This window comes from Mesitornis unicolor, unplaced genomic scaffold (genome assembly GCF_000695765.1).
Source record: "Mesitornis unicolor isolate BGI_N332 unplaced genomic scaffold, ASM69576v1 scaffold22806, whole genome shotgun sequence".
NCBI lineage: Eukaryota > Metazoa > Chordata > Aves > Mesitornithiformes > Mesitornithidae > Mesitornis > Mesitornis unicolor.
Window position 1 is genome coordinate 39,934 of NW_010193268.1, and position 23,765 is coordinate 63,698.

Consider the following 23,765-nt stretch of genomic DNA (forward strand, 5'->3'; position numbering starts at 1 on the left):
CAGGAAGGAGACAGAGATTATCGCTTTCCTCCAGTGGAAAACCGAGATAATCTTAACAGACCGTCTCCAGTGGATGTCAGAGATTCTGTTGGACGACCACCAGTTGATCCAAGAGAGGGTGTGGGAAGGCCTCCAGTAGATGGAAGAGAACACTTTGTGAGACCACATGTCGACATGAGAGAAAATTTTGGAAGACCAGGTATAGATAACCTTGGTCGAAGAGAGCATTTTGGTTTCAATTCAGACAAGCACTGGGGACAAAGAGGAGATTATGATGAAAGGGAGCACCATGCCTTCCCTATTTATGGTGGCCCTAAAGGCTTCCATGAAGACAGGGAGAGGTTTCGGCCTGTAAACTATAGGTTTGATAGTAGAAGTGGTCCCAATTGGAATAGAGGATTTGAACAAGATGCTCACAGAGATTTTGATGACCGCAGAAGACCCTGGGAGAGGCAGAGGGATAGGGATGACAGAGATTTTAATTTTTGCAGAGAAATTAATGGGAACAGGTTTGGAAGAGACAGAATGTCAAACAACTGGATCCCACCTCCACATCCACGGGTTTTTGAATATTTTGATGGGGCCACTTCCCAACGCAAAGCTGATAATATGCCCCAGGTAAATGGTGAAAATACAGAGACAGAAAGTCAGCCACCAACTGCACAAGTGCAGGACGATCCAGAACTTTATGAAAAACTGACATCTTCCGTCGAGATAAACAAAGAGAAGAGTGACACAGAAGCTGATATAGAAAGTGAACCAGTGGTAGAAAGCACAGAAACTGAGGGGACATAATCATCACTCAGTAGGTAAAAGATACCTTTTGTAAAGTTGTCATCTCTCTGAAATAGATAAATGCTGACTGGACCGTAGCAGTTCACTTTTGTCTGCCAGAATTAAGTTAATCTGATGTTCATGTTCATCTTTCACTTAAATAACTGTACAACTGACTTGTATAGAACACTGTTCTTAATTTGAACATGGTAGGTAAACTATTTTTTTTTTTATTTCTCTGGTAAAGCATAAACTTGCCCCCACTTGCTTTTAATTTCACAAAGATAAAACAACAGCTTGTCAAACAAAGACTTCCTATGGAAGAAAATGGAATTTTTTAGATACTACCCTTAGGTTGGCTTTCAAAAATTGTTATACTTGAAAACAGGTGCTGGTGTATCTTGTCCGTGTTTTTAGGCTGCTGCAGAATTTTAAAGTATAGACAAAGCTGTGATATTTTATGTTCCTACAATTTGGCAGAAAAAGAAATGGCCCATGTTATTTAAGGAGCATAACACAGAGATTAAAAGTGATTTTGTAAAATCTACACTATAGTCTCTGTTTTCTCTAAAGTAAGTGTTTGTGATTTGTTCCTCGTACTGCAGTGGGTTTAAAAAATGAAAAAGTACATTTTAATGTTGGGTGCATTTTGTTTTTAGATGCCAATAAAGCATATTTGTTTGATAACAGTGTTCTAGGTATTGTATTTTTTTTTAAAAATCTGCAAGCTCTAAAAACTTGGAAGCCATGATATGTCCATAGCTAGTTGTTGCAAAAGGTTTATATTACTTTTGTAAGACCAATGCAACAGTTATATGTTGAAGAAGCGTATGGTTTTTACATCAAAAGTCATGCAGTCATGTTAGTTCATGTAAATAACATATGTATGTAAATATTTGTGTAAACTGTTTGTAGATACCACTTTTTCTGTGAGTGCCTGTGTATGTGCACACACTCACAGAATATTGTAGACAGTTCAATAAAACTGAAATGAAACTAGGTTGTAAAAGTTGCCTTTCACCTTCTTTAGGTAGTAAGATCAAAACTTATTTCCCTGCAATATTGTCAAGCCTTTGTTTACCTTCTCATGCTCATTATTACGATGTTCTTACTACTTCTAGAAGGTGGAACATGATATACTGTAAGAATATACAGTAGGATTTTAGCTTACTTTTTAAAATGCAAATATGCATGAAGCCAAAACCGAAGCAAATATTTGCATTGTCTTTATTTTGTAATATATCTAGTATTCTGGATAGATAGCGGTCGTATTCAAGTACTTTGTGGTTATTTGGTTTTAGTGACTCAAAGTCCAGAAATGTTGCACGAAAAGTAAAAAGCTGTTGTTGGTCTAAAAAACTCTACATGTTTTTAACAGAAATAAGGGGAGCTTTGTGTTTTGATGGCTTAATATTGAACTAGAACCTCTTGTTAAATTGCTGAGATGAATTGGCTGCTTAGGTAAATTAGCAGTGCTGTTCTCTCTTGTTTTACCTACTGCTGCTTGTGTATCCTTTAAATTGGTGGTGAAAAATTTGGCTATAGGGTAATGTCAGATTTTCAGTTTGTTCCACTCAAGTGCTTTTCACCAACTTCTTTCACCATAACTTTTGTTAAAATTCTGTGTCTGAAAGCATCTTTTCCCTCAGTTTTGAGAAAGCTGTTTTTCTCTTGCATAATAGGTTTCTGTTGCATGAATGCCCCTTCGGTAGAAGAAACATTTTGAGCTCAGATTAGAAATTTGATCTTTAACATTAAAGCAGTAACATGCAAGTTTTAATTTGCCTTCTGCTTCCCCCAAAGGGATTAAAGTATGTGAATGTCATATGAGTGTAAAGCATAAGCGTGCCTTTGAACGTAGACGCAAGTTACACGTGTGTGTTGCCCTTTCCCTCTGGGACGTGAGGTATTTTTTCATGCTGTATCAAGGTTCAGCCTTTCAATTATGGGGACTTTTATTCTGGATAGTAAACAAAGTGTCAGCTTAATGAAGGTAGCCCTTTGAAAGAGTGGACTTGAATGAATGAATCTTTATCTACTGTGCAAATAGTAGTTATTAGGATGTAGTGAGGTATGCATTAAATAACTATTGCTTTGTAATAGACCTTGCTGATGTGTTTATTACCAGAACGTGTCTTGGGAGTTGAGATGAACAATGTTTAAGGTAAAAGTACCTTCATGGGCAGACTGGCTCAAAGAACACAACTGATGCTGCTGCACCACCTACTAGTAGTATTCTAGTTGGGCGGATATGGTTTTGTGGAAGTCCAATCGCATGGAGTAGCTCTAAGGATACTTTATGAACTTAAGGGATTTTCTTGATTTTGTTTTCCTATGTGCAGTTTGAAAAGGCTTCAGTCATAGACCACATAAATACTCATAATCAAACACATATTGGCAGTAGCTTTGCTTCTCAAATACTTTGTTGAAAGCCTCTCTAAAACTGAAAGTTAATCTGTTTTTCTAAACTGGGACTGACAGTGTGATAAATTGCTCATAGAATAATGGCTTAGGTAAATTACCAGATGAAATATGTTAAGCAATTGGTTGGTAGTGGTATAAAACATTGTATTATTTAATGATTTTTCATCTTTGTTAATATCTTTCAAGCATTAATAAATTGGCTACTGTACATATGTGTTATACCATCAATTTCTAACAACTTTTTTTTTAGAATAAAAGTTTGTTGCACAACCTTCAAGTTGCATCATGTTCACAGCTAGAACTGTTCCATTTCTTATTTTATTAATGTAGCATGCAGACAAATATTACCAAAATAGCCGTGTTCAGAAATTAAGAAGAGACTTAATAACTTTCAATACTTTAAAAACAGTATGGTTTTTTTATCTTGCCAGTAGGAATTTTTAAATCTTTCAGAGTTTGAGTAAAGACTTTCCTTTCTCGCTGTAGATTAAATCCTCATAATCCAATGTGTGCACTGAAAGGAGCTGTCCTGAGATCCAGACCAGTTCTTTGACGTGGTTCACAGCAGTGACGTGTAATTTTTGCTGATGCAAAGGCATGAGTGAGAATGGGACAGAAAGAAGATGAGGGCCAGGCCTTTGGGAAGCACTTCAGGCTTATGCCAGTTTAAAGCTTGCTCTAGTGATGAAGGGTGCCGATTCTAGCAACTGAAGAAGCTGATGTAGTTTTTACATTAGTAATGTACGCATTGGAACAAAAAAAATCAGGTAGCTTTGCAGGCAACACAATATATTAGGCATGCACATTTACTTGAAAACCTTATGCATTATTACTAATGTTGTTTGATGTATTTATTACCTTTTTAAACAGCCTGTGATTCTGATCTTTCACTGTACTGTATTTGAGCAGAATGCTATGTCCATAAAGATTGCAAAGATGAAACGTAGCCTTCATTTGCTATAAGGACATGATGTCTTTGCTGAAGCCTCTTTCTATGAAATACTGGTACACTTTCATTTTTAAATGTAGTGCTTCGTGTTGTTACTACAAACTCAAGCGAATAGATCCTGTTAGATTCCTCTAGTTCAGTAGGGTAGTGTACCGTACCATTCTTCAAGCCATTTTAGTGATTTAAATGGCTTTATTTATGAAGTTAAGGTACTCTTACTCTGAATAAGGTAAGATAGGATTACTGTAGTCAAGCAGGTAGTGTGGCATGCAAAGGCATTACTCAAGCACAGTTGGAAAATTATCAAACAAACTGGAGAAGGTATTTATAAATTAAGCCAGTTTATTGCAGAATTCTCTCAAAATACTGCATTAGCACTTTTGAACACATACAAGGATTTGTTATGCTGGTCAACACGTAAAGTATTCATTTTCTTGCTTCATGTTGCCCTAACTCAAATCTTTGAGTCATTTGATCTGAAACTGGTAAACCTGCATCCCAAATTTCAGTGAAGTATTTTAAAATAACATAATAACAGTGACTTTTTTTTCCTCTCTTGATAATGGGTGCTGAATTGATACAGTTTTAAAACCAGAATATTAGGAGTCATCAAGAGTAATAAGGACACGATTTTTTGTTATTGTTAATTCAGACAATGAAAGGATCTTCCTTTCTCTATTGGCAGATACCGCATACTGCTGATTCTTTGAATTTTACATTAGTCACATTTTTCTTTCAGGTACTGAGCTTTCACATGTAAGTGTGTCCGGTGAAGCCATCTACTTGTGTAGATGAGAGACTGATTTAAAAGGAACAAAGGCAGGGTATTTTTTTTTTTTTATTTGAAGCTGTTTGAACAAGAATGGCAAAAGCATACTTCAGCCATGGTGCTTTACTGTATTCATTTGCATCAGCAGAAACATTGCAAGCCTTTCTTAATTGTAACCAGTCTTGTGTTTCTCCTTGAAGGATCTTCTTAGTGATGTTATTCACTCCACTTAGTCTGTGCAAGTTCTTTGGGTTCTCAGAAAACATACTGAATTTTATTAACATATGCATATGATATTTCAAGAATAGTCAGGTAGAGCTACTAAGAAGAAAATTCATTACATCTCCTTAAGGGTAGTAACTTCCAGCAAAGGTGTGTAGGATCTGAAAAGTGATTCTTGTCAGTGATGGGATTGTATGGAAGTTTGTTAATAGGGGCTTTGTTGAAGTTGGTAAGCTGTAAAACTGTATTTGCTGTATTTCTTGTATTCCTTTGTGTCTTGCACAAGCTTGATGAAAAAGGGTTGTCTCATTGAAAATTCTGCTCTTAGTATCTTTTATATGCTCTGCTACCAAAGATTAGAGGAGGTGAAGTACTAGAGATCTGTGCACTCTTAAAAATCAAGAGATTAAGATATGTTGTGCAGTTGAAGATGAATGTATTTTCTGTTTTGAAGAAGTTTGAAATGCACATTTCAGCACTTACATAGTAACAGTGATATTAGTGATGTCACTGGTTTACTAATCTTACTCTGTATCTTCTAATTTTTCTTTTAAAGTTAACTTACTAATGCTAATTTTAAATTTTCTCCTCTTGCTATCAAAAGAAATCACACTAATACTCCCAAATGAGGGACTATTCTGTGCTTTACAAAAAAAAAATCTGATCAGAGTATTTCAACCTGTAGGTAGGTTACTTAAACATTTTTTTCCTTCCTGATTTAATGCTTTAATGCTACAATCTTCCTCTTAAATTATTTTCTGTATGGATATCTGTGTTATGACAGATATATGTTCACATTAGCATGCATCAAGCTTTCTTTTGAAATGAGGAGAAATTGTGAGGTTCTGTAAGGCAGGTGACTTGATATGTTTTTAAAAGTAGGGTAAACTTTACAGCCATATTGATTTTTACACTGTAACGTTGTAATTGTGTTGGAGCATTATAATTGTGTGCAAGCCAGTGCAAAAAAATCCTTAACAGGGGAGGAGTAATAAATAGATATCTAATTGTTAACTTGGATATAGATTGGTAGGATTCATGTAGGCCATAAATGCTGGGACTTTGGATCTGAATGTCACTTCCACACTAAGGGACAGATTGTATTATAATTGCATCTGGGGAAATAAGAAATGTAGCTTTTTCTTGATAATAGCAGGAATTAAGTAGAAATAGTGTTTAAAGTCCTGTCTAAAAATCCATCCACCTTAATCTACTCAAAGGAACCTCGATCGCTGTCACTTTTAGTTGATCAAGGGAAAAAATTACTTTATATTTACACTGTTCCTGAGGTAATCAGATCTCATTCAGCAATGCAGTGAAATGCAGTTTTAAGTGTCCCATAAGCTTTTCCCCTCCACAAAAGGAGCATATATTTCAAACTGTAAACTAAAATGTGGACAAAATTAATACATTTTTGTCTGTAGATTTTGAGAAGTCATTTCAGGTTCAGTTATTTTCTTCAAGAAAATCTTTGTCGTTTCAATAGTGTAAATAAATAACTAGTAAATGGACACTCAACTTTAACAATATTTATTAAAAGTCATACTAGTCCATCCAGTTCATTTTTTGTTTGTTTTCACATGCTTGCAATACATTATTTTGTCAAGTGGTACCATCACTGAATTCCTCTTACCACAACTTAGAAATACTTTTGAATTATGTAATTCAGTTGCATGATTGAATTATTTGAATTGTAAGTCTTTCTCTTGAAACTCAAGAGATTTCTTACACAGTATGACTACCACTATAGGTAATTCACTATTGAATTAAAAAGTGAAACACTGAAAACAGATTGAAATGCTGATTGGTTTGGAATTTTGTTATTTATTAAAAGCAAAATAATGGCATCTTCTCAAATTTCACATTGATTAAAAGTTCACCTTCTTAAAAATATAAACTTGATGGGCTATAGTTCTATGAATCCATAAAATGACTGAGGGACCCATGATTTTTATTGGCATGTAAACCCTTGAAGTCATTAGGATAGATCTTATTTATACAAAATATTGAAATGTAGTTTTGTGTGCATACTGTCTGCAGTTCCTGTGTGTACACTTTATACTTGCTTTACACCTGCAATCCTCATTGCATGATCAGAGCCACTATGGAGAAGAGGATAAGTGGCATGAAATGACAAGTTCTAACAGATACCAAAAATACTGTATGGATTGGATCTATATGTAAGCCAGTGGGTAGGTAATGTTGTTTCAGAGGCAGTAGCTTGTTAACCTACTTTGAAATCAGCTGAAACCTCAGTTACGAAGCATGACTAAATCTTTCAGTTATTTAGATTTAGTAAAAGTTAATGCATACTTTCCAGTATATTCACTAATTAACAAGCAAGCATCAAAGATTTTAAGTAGTTGCTTGTACCTTAATTGAAAACAAACAAGAGAAAAACTCACTGAAACTGGAAAAAAAAAAATCAAACCAAACAAAAAAACCAAACCCACACTCACAAAACCCAGGAATGTGTAAATATTTGATTACAAGGTTCTTGGAGAAATAACTTGATGGAAATGCTAATATACCTATTGTGGTATTTTTAAGTAGTTGATACTGCAGATCCCAGGTAAAAGCATGATATGGAACTCTTTCACTTGCAAGGAATGTGCTGAACTGAGGTGTCAGTGTAAAATCCAAGATTTTTTTGTTCCTCCTTTGTGTTCTCTTCCAGTCCAAATACTGACCTTGTTCAAGGTTCTGCTCTGAACACTGATTAGAGGATATTCTGATTAATGCATATGTATTTTGTCTAATATGTAATACATCACATGTATTACATCGCAGTTCTACAGATGCAGACACCTAGTGACAAGCTGAAAGTGATGTTGCTTGGGGCAAATCCATCAAAGAAATAAAAAGTGGAGATGACTGAATTTGTGTGAACCACCAGTCTGAAATACTGCTGTTGAGGAATGCCTACTTAGCACAGAGATAATTACTGATTACTTTTAAGTATCGCAGTAGTTAAAAGGGTACATTTCAGATAGCGCCCCAGTTTGAGCAGTCCTAGCTACAGTATTACTTGCTTTCTACTATCTGTAGAAAATACAGTTTTCTTTATAAAAATTACTAGATTACCTTTTACATTATTACTAGAGACTTTAAAATGATGCTGCTCCAGTCTTAGTACTAAAGCAGTATGTGGTATATGGCCTCACTTGTTTCCCAGTGGGACATTGCCATTGGTTTCATTGGATCCAGAATTTAAAACACTTTGTCTTGCGTGTCTTGGTTTCTTCTTCAGCGGCCATTAGAAAAGCGGGTGGTAGAAGATTATCTGGTTCTAGTTTAATTTATTTTTTTTTATTATTTTTTTTTCCTACTGCTTTTAAGTCCATAGCCTTCTAGGGGCTATTTTTTTTTCCTTTCAAATCATGTACTCCTGTGTAAGTACTTTTGAGTAGGCAGCCCTAATAAATAATGTTTTGAGATTCTGAGACTATGGTAGAAAATGGCTGAAAAAAATTGCAAGCACTATACCGTCTAGTCCTGTGCTGGGAAATTCATGAAGTGAAAGAAAACAAACAAGTTAAAGTTAAACACATTGTTCTTGCCTTGTGGCTCTCCCAAAATGATCGTACTTTCTAAGTAGATCTTTTCATTGCAGCAAATAGAGCAGCCCTGCAATACACGGTCACTGTTCTTTCTTTAGAATCCATTATGTCCTCTAGCTTTCTTTTCCCCATCTGCTTACTGCTCTTTGAAAAAGTGGTGTTTTATTTCAATAGCATTTTTTTTCTTCAAATGATTTACAGAAAAATGAATGCACTAGGTTAATAAAGTTTTGGGGTTTTTTATTTTAGAATGTGCTGCCTAACTTTCAATAAATTTCCTTCTCCAATGCAAAGTTCTTACATTTCTGTACTAATGAGAATAGAAATAAGAATGGATGACATGTAAAAAATGAAATAAAACTTTTATCCAAAATTACTTATTTTTGTCATGATAGTCTGGTTCCAGCATGTTCAAAAATGTAACTGAAATGGCCTTTTTCACACCACCTAGCAGTTTATGCTGTGTCTGATGTGCAGCTTGGCAAGTTACACACAAGTTAGAGCAACCTCAGGAGCTGTCCCATGCAACACTGGCACACTGTAGTGGATGCCAAGGTCTTGCATTTCCCTTCTCCATTCCTTACCATGCCACTAGATATTTTAGTCTTTCTTATTCACAGTGAAGAAACGTAACCAACAAATTGTCTGAAAATGATGAAGAATTTAACTTTTCCCAACTTTGAGAATTATCTTTTTCTAAATGTCTCTCATCTTGATATAGAAAAGCAAGCAAACAAATCAAAAAGGAACAAATATGTGAAAGCAAGTTTCTAAACATTTCTAGCATTTTATGGGTAAGAAAATAAGACCCAAGGAAAGTCTGCTGGAGAACTGGAAAGGTTTTAATTTGTGGTTTGTTTTCCCATCAGATTGGCTTTTTTTGAAATTCATCTATTTGAAAAGAATATTTTCTTAGAGGTCCTTCCAAAGAAATTTCACTGCTTTTCTTTTGTCTCATTAAGTTGTTTTTTTTTCAAAACTGGGACCTGTTAAGCATCTTATAATATAGCTTTGAAATTATACATCTTGTTTCACAGTACTTGTCTAGCATTGATTTGAGCTACATACCGCAAGATACACAATACATTAGAATTTATTGTTGAACTATTAATGTATGTGTATATATCCACTTTATAGAAGCTTCTGGAAGGCTTAGCCCACAGTATTTACAGTCTGCACCATATGAAGGGAAACACAATGTACAAGTTGAATTCGTCTTGCTGTACATGTTACGGTACATGCAACTGATGCATCTTTTATCTTCTGTGCTTGCTGTGTCAAAGGAGTCAAAATTGGACATGGATGTGTTCATGTATAGATTTTAGTGCACATCATGTCTGAAAATCGGGTGCTTATTTAAAAATCTACGCATTAAGTTAGCGTTCTAAACTTGCTTTGAAACATTTGGTTGGTTACACCAGATTTTTACACTATTTGGTGGTTAGGGTCTTTTTTTTAAGTAAAATGAAACAAAGTTTGAAGGAAAGGTTCAGTCTTGGTGATCGATTTTGTCACGTGAGAGTAGAAAATTCCCAGCCTTATACTCTAGAAAATGGTGCTCTGGTGCACTGTGACAGACAAAGCCTTAATTACTCTGGCAGGTGGCTGGATGAACCATCTACCACAGCTTTTCATCTCAGGCTGTGAGGTAACACAGGGATCACAGATCCAGGCAAACTGGATGCCTTGAGAGTGGGAGGGTCTTGAGCCATACAGACACAAGGCTTCCACTGACCTGGGGATCGAGGTTTCCTCTTGTCCCTGAGCCACAGCAACAGCATTACTACAGCAGGCACCAGAAGAGGCTTTTTATACTGAACTTGGTTAATATTTATAAATAGGAGGAGTATTAGTTACGTTAACTAATTATTAATTAACTAAATATTAACTAATATGTTTTTCAAGTTAATCATTGCTGGCAAGTCAGATTTGTGAACCAGGTGCTCTGCTTGAAGGGAACCCTGCTACAAGCAAGAAAGATGAAAGATTATTAAACTCCTGTAGGTGCTTGCTTGGATTGTTCTGAAACAGAGTTGTTTTTGAAGAAACTATAGGTGTGTGATTCCTACTTCTAGGTCTCACTTTCTGGGGAAAAGCCAAGAGTTAAATTCTGAAACTCTTCAGGGTTCTGCCCTTCTGAAGTACAAGCAGTAGATGGATGCCTCAATTATTTATTTGCATGTGCTTTCCCATTCTTTGTGTGGTCTTGACGGTGCTTGGTAACTGCTGGCACAAAAGTGCTCCGTCCTCTTGTCATTGCTGTTCCTAACCAAGATGTTCTTAGGTCTCATCCAGTGGCTGTCTGAATCCTTCTGTTGCCGCTGTTCTCCATTTCCAGAGTTTGAAATAGGAAATTTCGTGTGTTTTCTTTCGGCACAAAATCTCTACTAGAGTGACAAAATACTTCCCCGGTTTGTCTTTTCACTCTTATATTTTTTTCTTTGGCAGAAGCTCTCTGCCCTAGGCATTTCAAAACTGATTATTATAGCATGGTTTCCAGTGTCTTCAGTCTGAAAATGAAGTTCTGATGGGTTTTCAAGGAACAGTTTCCATATACTCTTGCTATTCCTTTATGCTCCACCTACATAAAGCAGTGGTGTCCAGCCAGCTACTTTCTCACCTTCTTAAGAGGGAAGGTCCAATGCATGCTCAAAAGGTATTTGCAACTTCAGTGAAAAGCAGCTTCTCTGAGTACATGCAGTGAGAAGACCTTATCCAGTTTTTGAACTCCTCTTTGCAGCAAGCCCCTGGATATAGGAAGAGAAGAATGGCAGCTGGCTGAGTTGCTCCCCTTGTTAACTATCATCCGTACTGGGGCTCAGGGACCTTACATGAATTACAGGACCAGCAGTTGGCTACTGCTTGTGTGGTCGGTTCTGACATATTTGTTCCTAACATTTGAAATACCAATTAAAGCTCTAAACCATACTATTTCCCATTACGTACATGGATACTGGGTAGTGCTAGGTCTTGCCAGTGACAGGAAGCAAACGCTCCCTTCCCCATGCACCTTTTTCTGTTCTTTAAATGCAAAATGCCGTTGTTCTTTCACTGCGTAATTCTCTGCTGCATAAAATAGAGCTACTTGAATACAGTAGTGGTGAGAGGAGTTGCATATCCTCTGCTCACAGAAGTAATTGATATGGTGAGGATCCTATACACCAGTGCTGTTAAATTTGCTCTTTTCAGGTGGTGGCTAAATCTTTCTTGGATCACACTATTTCTATAAACATTTTCTGGCTGTATAGGCCAAGTATGAGAAATTTGAATTAGTTTCTTTTTATTCATTTACCTTTTATCCTTTGTTTTTTTATATCCTGTATCCCTGTACGGTGGTCCTATGTACAGTGTGCTCCTTGAAAAAAAAAAAGTAGTTTATTAACTTTCTTCTCTCAAAGCTGTTTTTTGTGTTTATTTCCATCTGAGTATATCACAACATAACGGAGTGAGAGGAGGATGCAAAAATGAGCATCCAAGCAATAGCAGAATAGCACATGAACTGAGAAATCTGCTCTAGCAGGACCGAGAAGTGAGTTGTGTGCAGGAACACGAGAGATCTTCGAGGCTCCATCACCTTACTCATGCTTAATGATGTAATATTTTATTCTGTACTCTAAAATGATGAACACTTTCATAATCAAAGCCATAGGCAGTAGCAAGCTGTCACATGACAGAGTATCATGGGATTTTTCTTTCAATAGATCCTGGTTTTGTGAAAATTGAAATTAAACAGTATAGATGCTCCTCTCTCAAAGATGCAAAATGCTGCATATGCTAAAACATTTTCTAAGCACGTACTGTTTTTGTTAGTGACGTATCAAACTTGAAATTAAATATTCATTTCTTTAGTGTGTTAGAACTGATTAAATACATTTTTAGAAGTGTCAGCTGTGGCTAAAGGAAGATTACTGTGAGATTAAAAGATTTGTGAGTAACATTAAGTGAAGTTACTGCGGTTTATGTGTGTTTTTGTTTAGTTATAAAGTAGAATTGATACCTAACTAGCTGGCTGCTATTGAGGGTTAACTGTAATACTTTGGCATTTTGTTTTTCTTCTAGTTTGGTAATTTCAGGTATGCAAGAGTTTGGATTATGTCGGCTTTACAGATCGTGGAGGTTCATGTGTAACCTTGTGAACTGTCAAGAGAGTCTTGTAAACTAAGGAGAAATTATCACTGCAAGCCATGATGTTTGTTAACTATGCTGAAGGGAAAGACGTGATTCTGAAAGCAAGAAATGCTGAATCCTATGTTTATGAGAGCAGAGTGTCTTTCTTAGTCTGATAGAAACTGTAATGAAAACCAGCTGAAATAACTGGTAGGAAAAAAATCTAGCTTACTTTAAAAAAAAACAACAAAACAACGTAATCACTGACTTCAGTTTCTTTGCTAAGATCTTTAAGATCGGTCTATTTTACTTGTTTTCTTAAAAAGAAACAGAATACTGAAATCTATCCAAGGGCTTATTTTAAAGTATTTTTGAAAAAACACAAGCAGACTCAAGCAACTATTAATGAGCTACAGTAGAAACACGGGGTCAGTAGTTTACATCCTGTAACAAACATCTTTGAGGAAGAGACCCTACCCAATAATTAATTTTCATTTTGTAATGTCAAAATAGAAAGGTTTTGCAAATACTTATTTCTTTTAATTTTTGAAAGCATTTTTGGTATCTCTTCATTCTGTTACTTACAGTTAAGATGGCTTTTCCCCCCCTGGATTTTGCTACCTCTTTATTAAATTTCTGTCCTGAGCCATGGTGGCTTGCTGCTATAAAACCACCAGAGGGTGCCCCGAACACGCTTGGTGGCGGCTGTTTCTTCACAGTCCACTGTGTTGTTGATAGATGGAAACCAGACAGCTGCCCTTTTAAGCCCTATTTAGGTGAGGTACCATATGACTTGAATACCATTCTCAAAATAATTCACTCTTGTGCTTCAGTGCACTGTTTTCCATCCAATTTGTGTGTGTGCACAGTAACTGGGGGATAGGTTTTTCCTCTGTTGTATGCCAGGGTCAGGGTAATACGCAAGTTCCTACACACCTGGCCTTTGAACACCTATAATTAACAGGGGCTACACAGCTGTCATTCTCACAGATCAAAGCTTTCTTTAAAAACTGTTGGTGAAACTTAGTTATTTATCACCATGATACCTTAGGAGAAAAGTCTGTGAAAATATATGGTGAGATATTTCTGTTTTTTGACTGATTATAACAAAAACACTTCTGATGCTAACCTGTGTTAGTGTGGAGGCTCCGGTGGTGGCTGCCGGAGTCCCTCCCTGCTCCCACCAGCTAGTGTTGCCTACTGACTCCCAGTTTCTCTGTTATCTGGCCTATTACAAAATAGATGAAGGGCTTAGACAACCTGAAAATGTTTGTTTCTTTTTACAAGGCCTGGGCTCCTTTTTGTCAGAGTGCTTCTACTCTGCTTGATCCTGAAACACTTTATTTTATGCATCAGAGAAACATGGCCAAGAGAGGTCAGTTAAGAAATGTAGCTGAGGGAATCTGCTTTTCATTATCCTTAGAATATATTTTTTCTCATGTAGAAATGCTGTATTTAACTACTATTTAGTGAGTTTTATTATGTTGAGTACTCTTTATTTGTTTTTTGTGTGGTTTTTTTGGTTTTTTGTGTTGTGTTTTTTTTTTTAAATGGCGTATGGCATCTTGTCTGGAAGGGGACCAGCCAAGTATACCTCTGGAAAGAACTGAGTAAAGAGTTTATGCCTAAAACCATCTGCTGTAGTGCTGGGGGTTAGGATTTGAGGTGCTTTGTAGATTTGTCAGATCTTCTAGTAGGATGATTTTGATCCTGTCATTTTTTGTATATTATTCCCCTATATTTACATAGACCCTTGAGGAGATCAGTTTTCTTTGTAATGTTCATAGGCTTGTATGTATTTAGATGAATATACCTTATTCTTCTCCAGACATGTTTATAGGAATATTTTAACCCAGTAAAATATTGTTAAAACTTGTTTCCAGACTAGGAATGTAAATATGTTTGTACAGTTTTGGTATTTCCGGATAGCGTGACTCTGGTGAGTGATACTTTTCAGCAGATAGGTACTTCCATTGTTTTTAGACTGCTTGTGTTGTTCTGTTATCAGCTGTGTAGGAAGTTGGTGTGCTGACACGTAATCAAGTACTGCTCTGAGGAGCAGCCCCCCTTCAAATCCTGTCTCTCAGCTGCTTCCTGCCTCCTGGCAGGTTGCAGGTATCTTGCAGTGCTGGTCTGTGCAGTCCCATTTATGTCTCAGTTTTAACATCCATCCGCATATTCTACCAATTGCAACAGTTCAGAAATGGGAAGGTAGCTGTAATCTTCCATTTTCAGCTGTAAACCAGTCTGTAACATCAGTCCTGCCAGATACTCTGTATGCTTTAAAAATTTTTTTGCATAGTGCTTAGTCATTTGTATGATGAAGGCTAATGAGTAAGACTGTCTTTTGACTTTAATCACCTACAAATTTGCTCAAAATGGATAGTATTTATTTTACCATACTCATTTTCTGAAAGATTTCTTAATTAAACCTTTGCCTTTTATGCACCTTGTTTTAACAATTAATGTATTGCAATACTGAGTATATCCTACAACATGAAAATTATTTATATATGTGTTAGTATTCAGTAATAACGTGTTCGGTACTCTGAGTATATTGAAAGGATGAACACATTTTCTATATAGTTTCAGTAGCTTAATGTAAAATACATTACAGGTACTATTTTCTAAGACATAAAAGGAGTCTTTGTAAGTTTAAGATGTGGGACCATACAGCTATGGCACCTAACGGCTCTAATTTAATTTCTGTAAGAATTATCTTAGGGAAAGGAAGGAAAAACAAGAAGGAAGGATGTAAACATTAATATACATTTATCATCAGTATGATGCTCTTGCATAATACCATTTTGAAGGATATTTTTTTTTTGTCCCACAGTGAAGCACTTTTATCCTGTGTTTAATTGTATCCTTATGTCTGGCTATCTGAGCTTCTAATGCTTGGTTGTTAGAATAAGTGCCTAATTCTGTGAATTAGCCTGCCGTAAGTCACTGAAATACACTCATTAGCTCAATTTCCTGTTAACATGTTTCTGCTTTGTAATTTCTGCTATTTGTAACTTGTTTCAAAACCATCTTGTTTTTCCAGCATCTTGTTGGAATCAAGATGACTGTATCAAATACAACTTGATTTTTGCTTATTTCTAGCAGGCCAAGCTCACTTCTAGCTGAGTTACACTGTAATTAAATGTCTTACTTTGGATCTCAAAGCTTTAAAAAAAAAATAATTATTTGCATTATTGCTTGTAAGATAAATCCTTCATTATTCCAACTGAGTCATTTTTTGTAGTTTTTAGGTGAAAACAAAAGCCTAAAACTGCAGTTACCCTAAAAAAACTTTTCTTGTGGATTTGCAGACATCATCCTATGCTCCTCCTCTCACCCCTAAGCTGATTGTCCTTCTAGAGGTAGGAAAATGTCAAACCAGCCCTAGAGAACATTGATTTAGACAACTGGTACATACACAAGTTTTGAAGTTTCTTCAGCCTGCTGAGTTCCCTCAAAATGTTTTCAAGTTAATTGACCACTTTAATGTCAAACAACAAATTTCAGCCTGCTTATGGTGAGGTTTGCTTTCCCTAGGTACTTCTTTCCTCACCCTAAACCATAGTCCATTGGTGTCTAGGATGCACAGGCTGGAAACCAATGACTTAGACAACTCATTATTTATATAGTCCTGGCAGTTCTGTCTTTTCCAGATAAACACCGTTTCTCCCTCAAAGAGGGCTCAGATGCTGGCCAGGTAGCTAAAGCCTGTGATGTCTCTGGCTCTGGGGCTGTTCCCTGTTTCTGCAGGGAAACGCACATCTAGTTGCTAGTGCAATAGGTTTGAAGTGTGATGTTACTTGTACCGACTTACCATTAGTCTCATTTTTACCAGCTTGTAATGGTTGGGAGGTGGGCTGATGAAAGGAGGTTTGCATCTAAAGGAGCAAGTGATCTGAGGTCTGCTTTGCTTTACTAAAATGTTAATCTCATTTGTTTCAGTACAGTTTGGGTCAGTTGAGATCTGCCATCATGGAGAGTGTTGTAGCTACATGGGTTTCCTTAGTCCAGTGTTACCTTTAGTACATGGGAATGCTGGTTGGATTTTGTATTTCAGGTTTTTCACAGTGCTTTGTACTCAATGCATCATGAGCAACCCAGGGGTTTAGCCTTACTCTGTTGAAATGTGAAAGGAAATTCCAGAAAACTAGAGATTTTCATGTGATTACCTTCATTGTAGATGACTAATTCCTTATTAATCTCTTTATTAAGATCTTTGTGGTTCTTCTCTGAAGTCCTTTCTTGTTCCCCCCCCCCCAATACTACAGTGAATATCTTCTCGCTTTGTTCAAGAACAATATATTTGTAGTATTTTCTGCAGATACAGATTATGGATTAGATTATGTTCTTTACTGTGAATTGAAGGAAGAAAGTAAAGGAGAATCTGGTTTTACACCTCTTTGGTCTTTTAGATTATAAATACACTTTGAAGTCTTGTCAAATACAGATTCAATGAGGTGTTTTTTAAAAACTGTTGCTTAAAAAACCCAAGCTAGTAGATTCTTTTCATTGAGTCTATTAACATAAATCCTAATTTGTCCCAAACAGTAGGAAAGAAGCATTTTTGCAATTTTACTTATATCTGTGAAGTAAGAAGCTTCTGTAAGTCCTTTTCCTCTTGTTGGAATCTGTTGTATGAAGGGTGTTTCCATGGAGCCATACCCAGCTTTGATTCGGTAGAGATTATGCTGTTTGGTTGCTGCTTGAAGTGCCTTTATCAGGACAGTGCAGTAGATCCAGCACACACAGCTGTCAGGTCTCCTTGTGTGTGGAGCCAAGGGTAGCAACTGTCATTCATAACCTCATATTGTTGCTTGCTTGCCCATCTTGGATTCTTCTACTCCTTTACTGTTTTACAGCGTGTTACTGAGGGCATGTCAGTATGATCAAATCTCACATGTTCCCCTCCTCGTGTCAAGAGCTCTGTTTCTGCACTCCTAGCAGAGAGAAGGACAAGTCTCCCAGCTTCCAGATTTTCTAGATCAGGCTGTCCAGCTCCTGTTGAGACAGAAGAGAAGCAGCATTTGAATGTTTACTGAACAGTAACTGGAGAGGTGGCAAGTGGGATGGCTTCAAAGACAGCTTGGGTGGAGAAGCACGGCAGCAACATGCGTAACGGGAGAAGTCCACAGCGGAGTCAGGGGAGTAAGGAGATGGATGAGCTTTTGTACAGTCCCTTTGTTCACATGGCAGATGAAGGAATACTTAGAGGTACCGAAGAAAACTCTGTTGCCTGTGTAAAGCAAGAGACAAACTTCATTGCATAGGTGACTACAAAGCAAATGGAAACTTGATTAGATCTTCAAATATTGTTTACATATAATGACTGGACATAGATTCAAAGGGTGAGAACTGAAGTTAACTAAAAATTATCACCTTGAAAATAAGATACATAATATTTATAATTCTCTTAGATATAAGAAATCAAGATCTGACTATGTATTAAACTATGTAATTGCTAAACAAATTTATATCCTCTCAGCAAAAAATATGTTTCAATTTAATTTAATTAATTATTTTAGTAAGAGTAAACCTAGCTACCAGAAAAAAAAACCCACAAAAAATATAAATGAGAAACAAGATTAAATAAATTATCAAAATGCTCTTATTTTTTGGTGATTTAAATACCTTTAAAAAAATTAAAGTAATTTCAACTTAAGCAGTCTTTCTAAAGGGTCATTCTAAAGGTAATTTTACTTTTCCATGTTTTACACTGCCACTGTAAATGCTAGACCAGAGGTTCCCTGATGCCTGTGCTGTGGATATGGCTGCTCAGCGGCTTTGTCACCTGAGTTTGATACATGGGCTGTCCTGGAAAAGCGCAACTTGCCATAGCAGTGTGGTGGGAAGGAATGAAGAAGTTGCCTGTCCACCTCTTTGCTGGCCAAGTGGGTGCTGGGGCACAAAGTTGTCACTTCTGTTGAGCAAAGTACAAGCTTTCCCTGGGGTTTTCCAGGGAAGGGTTTACTGCTCAGTGAATAGTATCAGTTTCCAAAGGCCAGCTTCTTTAAATATCAAGTATTTGATATAAAATTCAAGTATCAAGAAAATAGTTCTTTTGCACATGCTCATGTCATTAGGTTATGAGCCACCCACCCTACTGTTGCTCATCTGCAAGTGGGTAAGCCTGTAACAAAGCTCCAGCAAGGTGACGTTTCCCACAGGAATTTCCTTGAAACAAAAAATCTCAGATTCATCCTGCTGAGAAATAACTCTCTTGGCAACTTGGCATACCTTGAAAAACTGCTGCTTCTCATTTTATTTTATAGCCCCCCAATATTTCTTTTAAGACGCTTATAAAAATGTGAGAGACCCAGGAGAAATCATAGTATCATTGGAAGGAGTTAACAAAATTACTTCTTGTTCTATCCAGGTCTCAGTCTCCAACATGGCAAATTTTTTACTGCCTAGAGGAGATTTTGAGAGGAGGAACTGTATACATCCTCTATAAAACATTTGTATTTTGTGCTGTTACTCTGCGAGTTTGAGCTTGCATGTGAAATTGTGAAAGGTACTGACACAGAAAAGTATCTGTGTTACTGGGATTTTTATGGTTATTAGGGCATCACAGTTCCCCGTTCCTGCTCCAATCATGTTCTATATTGCTAACAAAAATTTGTTATTCTAAAGCATATCTTAAATATTCAATGCTTACACAACTGGAGACGCTAACTTACATTAACTCAGAGATCACTATGGAGAGCAGGGCTTAGTTATGGTAGAAATTGTTCCCAGACTGGTGAGATGTCTGTCTACCTCACCTGTTTCCCAAATTCCTACTAGATTTCAAGTGGAGCACTGGGTAATTTCCAGTGACGCATGGGTCTGTCAGCTCTGGTGTGGGGAGCATCCTGAGAGGCTGGGGAAGGCACCCCTCAAACTGGCCAGAGAGCTGAGTCTGAGCTGTCACCTCCTCATGATCAGTACCCGTCTATACTCATTTCAAGAGAGTGTAAAGTTATTTCTAATAATAGGAAAAAGAATCACAGCCAAAGTATATAAACAGGTAGATGAAAAAATAACTTTTGGTAGAATTTAGTCAAAATGAAGTATTTACAATTAGATTAGATTGTCCTTTAGTAAAGATAATTTGAAAATTATTGGACCATTAGACCTTGTGAGAGGGCAGGTCGATAATTCAAGAAAACTTATGACCAGTTCCTGCCAGTTCAAATTATGCTACTATTATAGAGCAGATAGCATGTTTTTTCCTTTTATCTTATGCGTAAACTGATGGTGGATGGGATGTATGTTGTTTTGGTAACTATTGATAGCACATTTGCTTTGTGCATGTAAGGTTTCAATAGTGACCATTTGAAAGCAATAATCAAGCATTAGTTAAATATACAATGTAATTTAAAGCTCTCTTGCCTTCTTTTGTACACTTTTATTTCATCTTTGACAGTCTGCAGGATCAAACCACATTTGAAGAGGTTAAAGGGCAAAGGTGACCAAAAAACAATAGGATAAAAATAATCTGTTGGAATATGTCCATTGGAGACATGATCAGCTGTGAGAGTGCTCATTTAGACACTCAGCAGTGCTTTAACTGTTATAATAAAAAATGCTTTGGATTTCTCATTAATACTTTGAAAAGTAGATTGAACTGCTTCCCCCATTGGTTGTACTGTTTGTTTTAATGATTGAATATGATTAATAGGAAATTTAATTTTATGATTAATTTGAAATGTAAGAATATAGATACCAATCCAGAAAAGCACATAAAGTGTGGGTAGCCTGATTAGAATAACTGAAATTTCTTATGTTCTTAAATTTGAGTACATGTGAGTGCACAGTTGCAGTAGTGCCTACTTGAAAAGGGGTAAGTAAGGCAAATATGGAGAAACAGACAGGAATGTAAACAACACTTGTAAAAAATGAAAGATGAGCGTAAAAACAACACTTATATAAACTTAACATTTGCTTGCTTGCTGTAAGCATGATTGATAAAGCAGTGACACATTTTAAAGCCTAATGTTAAAAAACACCTTTAGTTTGACTTTTTGTTCAGTTCCAGTTTGTTTCCCAGGTTTCTGTTTTCCTGACATTGTGGTTCAAGGTAGATGAGCTTGTGAGCTTTTTCTTTTCTTTGCATGTTTTGTGTTTCTAATGAAACCATTTTTTCAATGCTGAATGTGCAATGCTACTCAATTAAAAAAAAACAAATGTAAAACAAGCAAACAAAACCCACCAAAAAACCAAACAAAAACCAAAACAAAAAAAAACCTAACAACAACAACAACAAACAAACCACAACCCGACTTTTCATGAAACTGACTGATTTCCCAAAGTTTCATATTAGAAGTTAGGAACACTTTATACAAAAACTGCCGTCCCACCAGTGAGATCTTACTTGATGGAATTACCTTTGGTGAATTTCAAAATATTTCACATAAAGGAGTTCAATCCTCTGAAATACTCTGTGTGTTATCTTTCACACATCATTCCTTGAGATTATCTTTCCTCCCATCTGCTTTCAGCAGCACATCACATTTTTAATAGAAGCAGAAGGCAGATTTTCATTAGCACTGTGAGATATGATACCTTCCTTGGCTTTTAATTAGGTTTTCATAAAGCGAGTATGATTTCCAGGCTGCAGGATTTTTAACTGAGACAGATTTTAGTGATGTTTTATTTATGTATGTGAAACCATAATTTAATACCTACAAATGAGTGTTGATAAGCCTGGGTATTGTCTAAGTAAATCTTGTCGCCAGGCTCCTTGAAGTTTAATTACAGTCTTCCTGGTGAGTGACTGCTTTTAGTAGAACATGATATTTAGCAAGTCTCTTGTTAACACACTAAAATTCACAGCACTTTTAAGCCCCTATTGGACAATCGGGATATAGAAGTAAATAGCTGTTCATCCTTATTGTCTCCTTGTCTGCATTTATTTTATATGAACTTTGAAACTGTATTATTGAATTACTGAACTGTTTAAAGAAAAGATGACTCAAACTAAAGCATGATTTGTATCAAAATTGCTATACAAAATAAAGCTGCATTCTAGTTCCCTCCAAAAATCAATGTGTCATCACATTAAAATAGTCTTCTTCTGCCATAATAGATTATTTTGCTTTGCAGGATATGAAAGTGCCATTTTATTCTTTGCTTTTGAAAAATATGTTCTTCAACATGGGAAACAAATGCTTCTACCTCTATCAGATTTCTTTAGCTTATCATTGTTTGACTATGGAAAGTAATCAATTACAAGACACGGCAACATGGCCTTCAATGCTAACAATAAAATAATTATTTCAGTCTAGGAGGTTATGCAAGTCGATTGTTCTCTTTGAGGCATCTGTTTATCCAGAGCAGAGTATAAAAGCATGAGTTTTCAAAGACACAAATTTTGTTTCCCAGCAAGTGGGTGTAAGTCTCAGTGGAATTGCACTTAGGAAGAAACAGATTTTGAACCAAAATGTTTGATAGTTCCTGGTAGTTGTGTTGAAATCAGCCTATCTAGGATTAGATTATCACAGAATAAGTGTAGTGTGTCATAAATTCAAGCATCCCTTTATTCTAGAACCACCTAGCTCTTGCACCATTTCTCAAGGCACTTAAGCCAGTACTTAACTTCGTGTCCAGAGATTTTAACTTGAAATACTTGAAGTACAGTGCTGAAAAGGACTATTCCTTTTGAATCTTGTCCCATTATACAAATGTGCTTTTTTATTTTTCAAGCTCTCATGCTAAGATATTTGTAAAAGTCAAGTCACAAAATATGGAATTTGATGGCAATGGTTAGAGCATTGTGACTGCTGATTTTCTGTAAATTCCTTCTTCCTTCTCCTTGTTTTGCAGACATCAAAGAACATTACAATATTAACTTCCATAAACCTTGACTCCTCATTTCATCTTTATTTTTCTCCTTATTGTTTCTCATCACCTTAGAATTTTGACTGACATGCTCCTATTTCCATGCTATGTGCTCCTCATGTCAGATGACAAACACCCCCATTTCATTTCTTGTTGGAAGGGGTCTAGGGCTCTCATTTAAACACATCAACAATACAATTTCAGAGAAGCCAGAGGCATCAGGCATTTATCTGTGTTGACACCTTTGTTTAATATATCTTACTGATTCATAGGTATATTATCCATTATGTGAATTCTGGTTTAATAGGAGCTGGATGGAGTGCTTTAATGTTAAGACTTTATGTGACTTAATGTAGGCTTTCTGTGTGTTACTGAACAATTTGCTTCATGTCTCAATGTCCTGGTTTTCCATTCATGATAAAGGGATGATGGCAGTATTTCCTTTTTCCAGTTCTTTGTCTTACATGTTTTGTGTGTGATCTTTTAGTTGAGGAACTCTTTTGGATGGGTGAGGTTTCGTAACAGAAAGGCTAGGAACAGACTTGGGCCCTACTGCCATTACTGGTAATGGGAAGTTTTGTGATGCCTTCTCATTTAATATCCTGTATACTTTCTGGGAGACTTTGACTGAACTGTTAAAGACAGACAAGGATGCTTTCATGCAGTTTGAGAAGTTATGGGCAACTTTTCTGTCCTTGGAATCCCATGTTTCTTTTCTATATTCTCAGTCCATAGTAGGTGTGGTTTCTACAGTGTTAATGCCACCATAAGTGTCTGTAATAATTGTTCAACTTGCACAAATCTAAAGAGGACATGATGCATAGCAGGAAGAGGAATATTTACTACATGAGCAGGGGAGTTGGAACTAGATGATCTTTAAGGGCCCTTCCAACCCAAACCATTCTCTGATTCTGATTCATGGCATTTAGCTGGTGCCAGCATTCAGTAGAGACTAATTTAAATGCCCAACAGGGCAGTCTTGCAAAATGAAGAAAAGCAGGCATTTTCTGGAAATTATGATTCCCCTCTTAGCTACATCATTTTATAGACATCTCACCTTCAGAATTATTATTCATCATGAGTCATCACTACCCATGCACATCTGGGCTACAGAGACTCTGAAGTGACTGAGGAATCA

At 36.4% G+C, this 23,765-nt stretch overlaps 1 protein-coding gene across 1 annotated transcript in view; it reads left to right on the forward strand.

Moving 5' to 3' along the window:
* Positions 1-1,455, forward strand: part of SCAF8 (SR-related CTD-associated factor 8) — a 33,039-nt gene extending 31,584 nt beyond the window's left edge. The window contains 1 exon segment of the mRNA XM_010187403.1: positions 1-1,455. This exon segment is cut by the window's left edge and continues 15 nt beyond it. Within this exon segment, the coding sequence (XP_010185705.1) occupies positions 1-795 (795 nt within the window). The 3' untranslated portion in view covers positions 796-1,455.
* Positions 1,456-23,765: the final 22,310 nt, after the last annotated feature.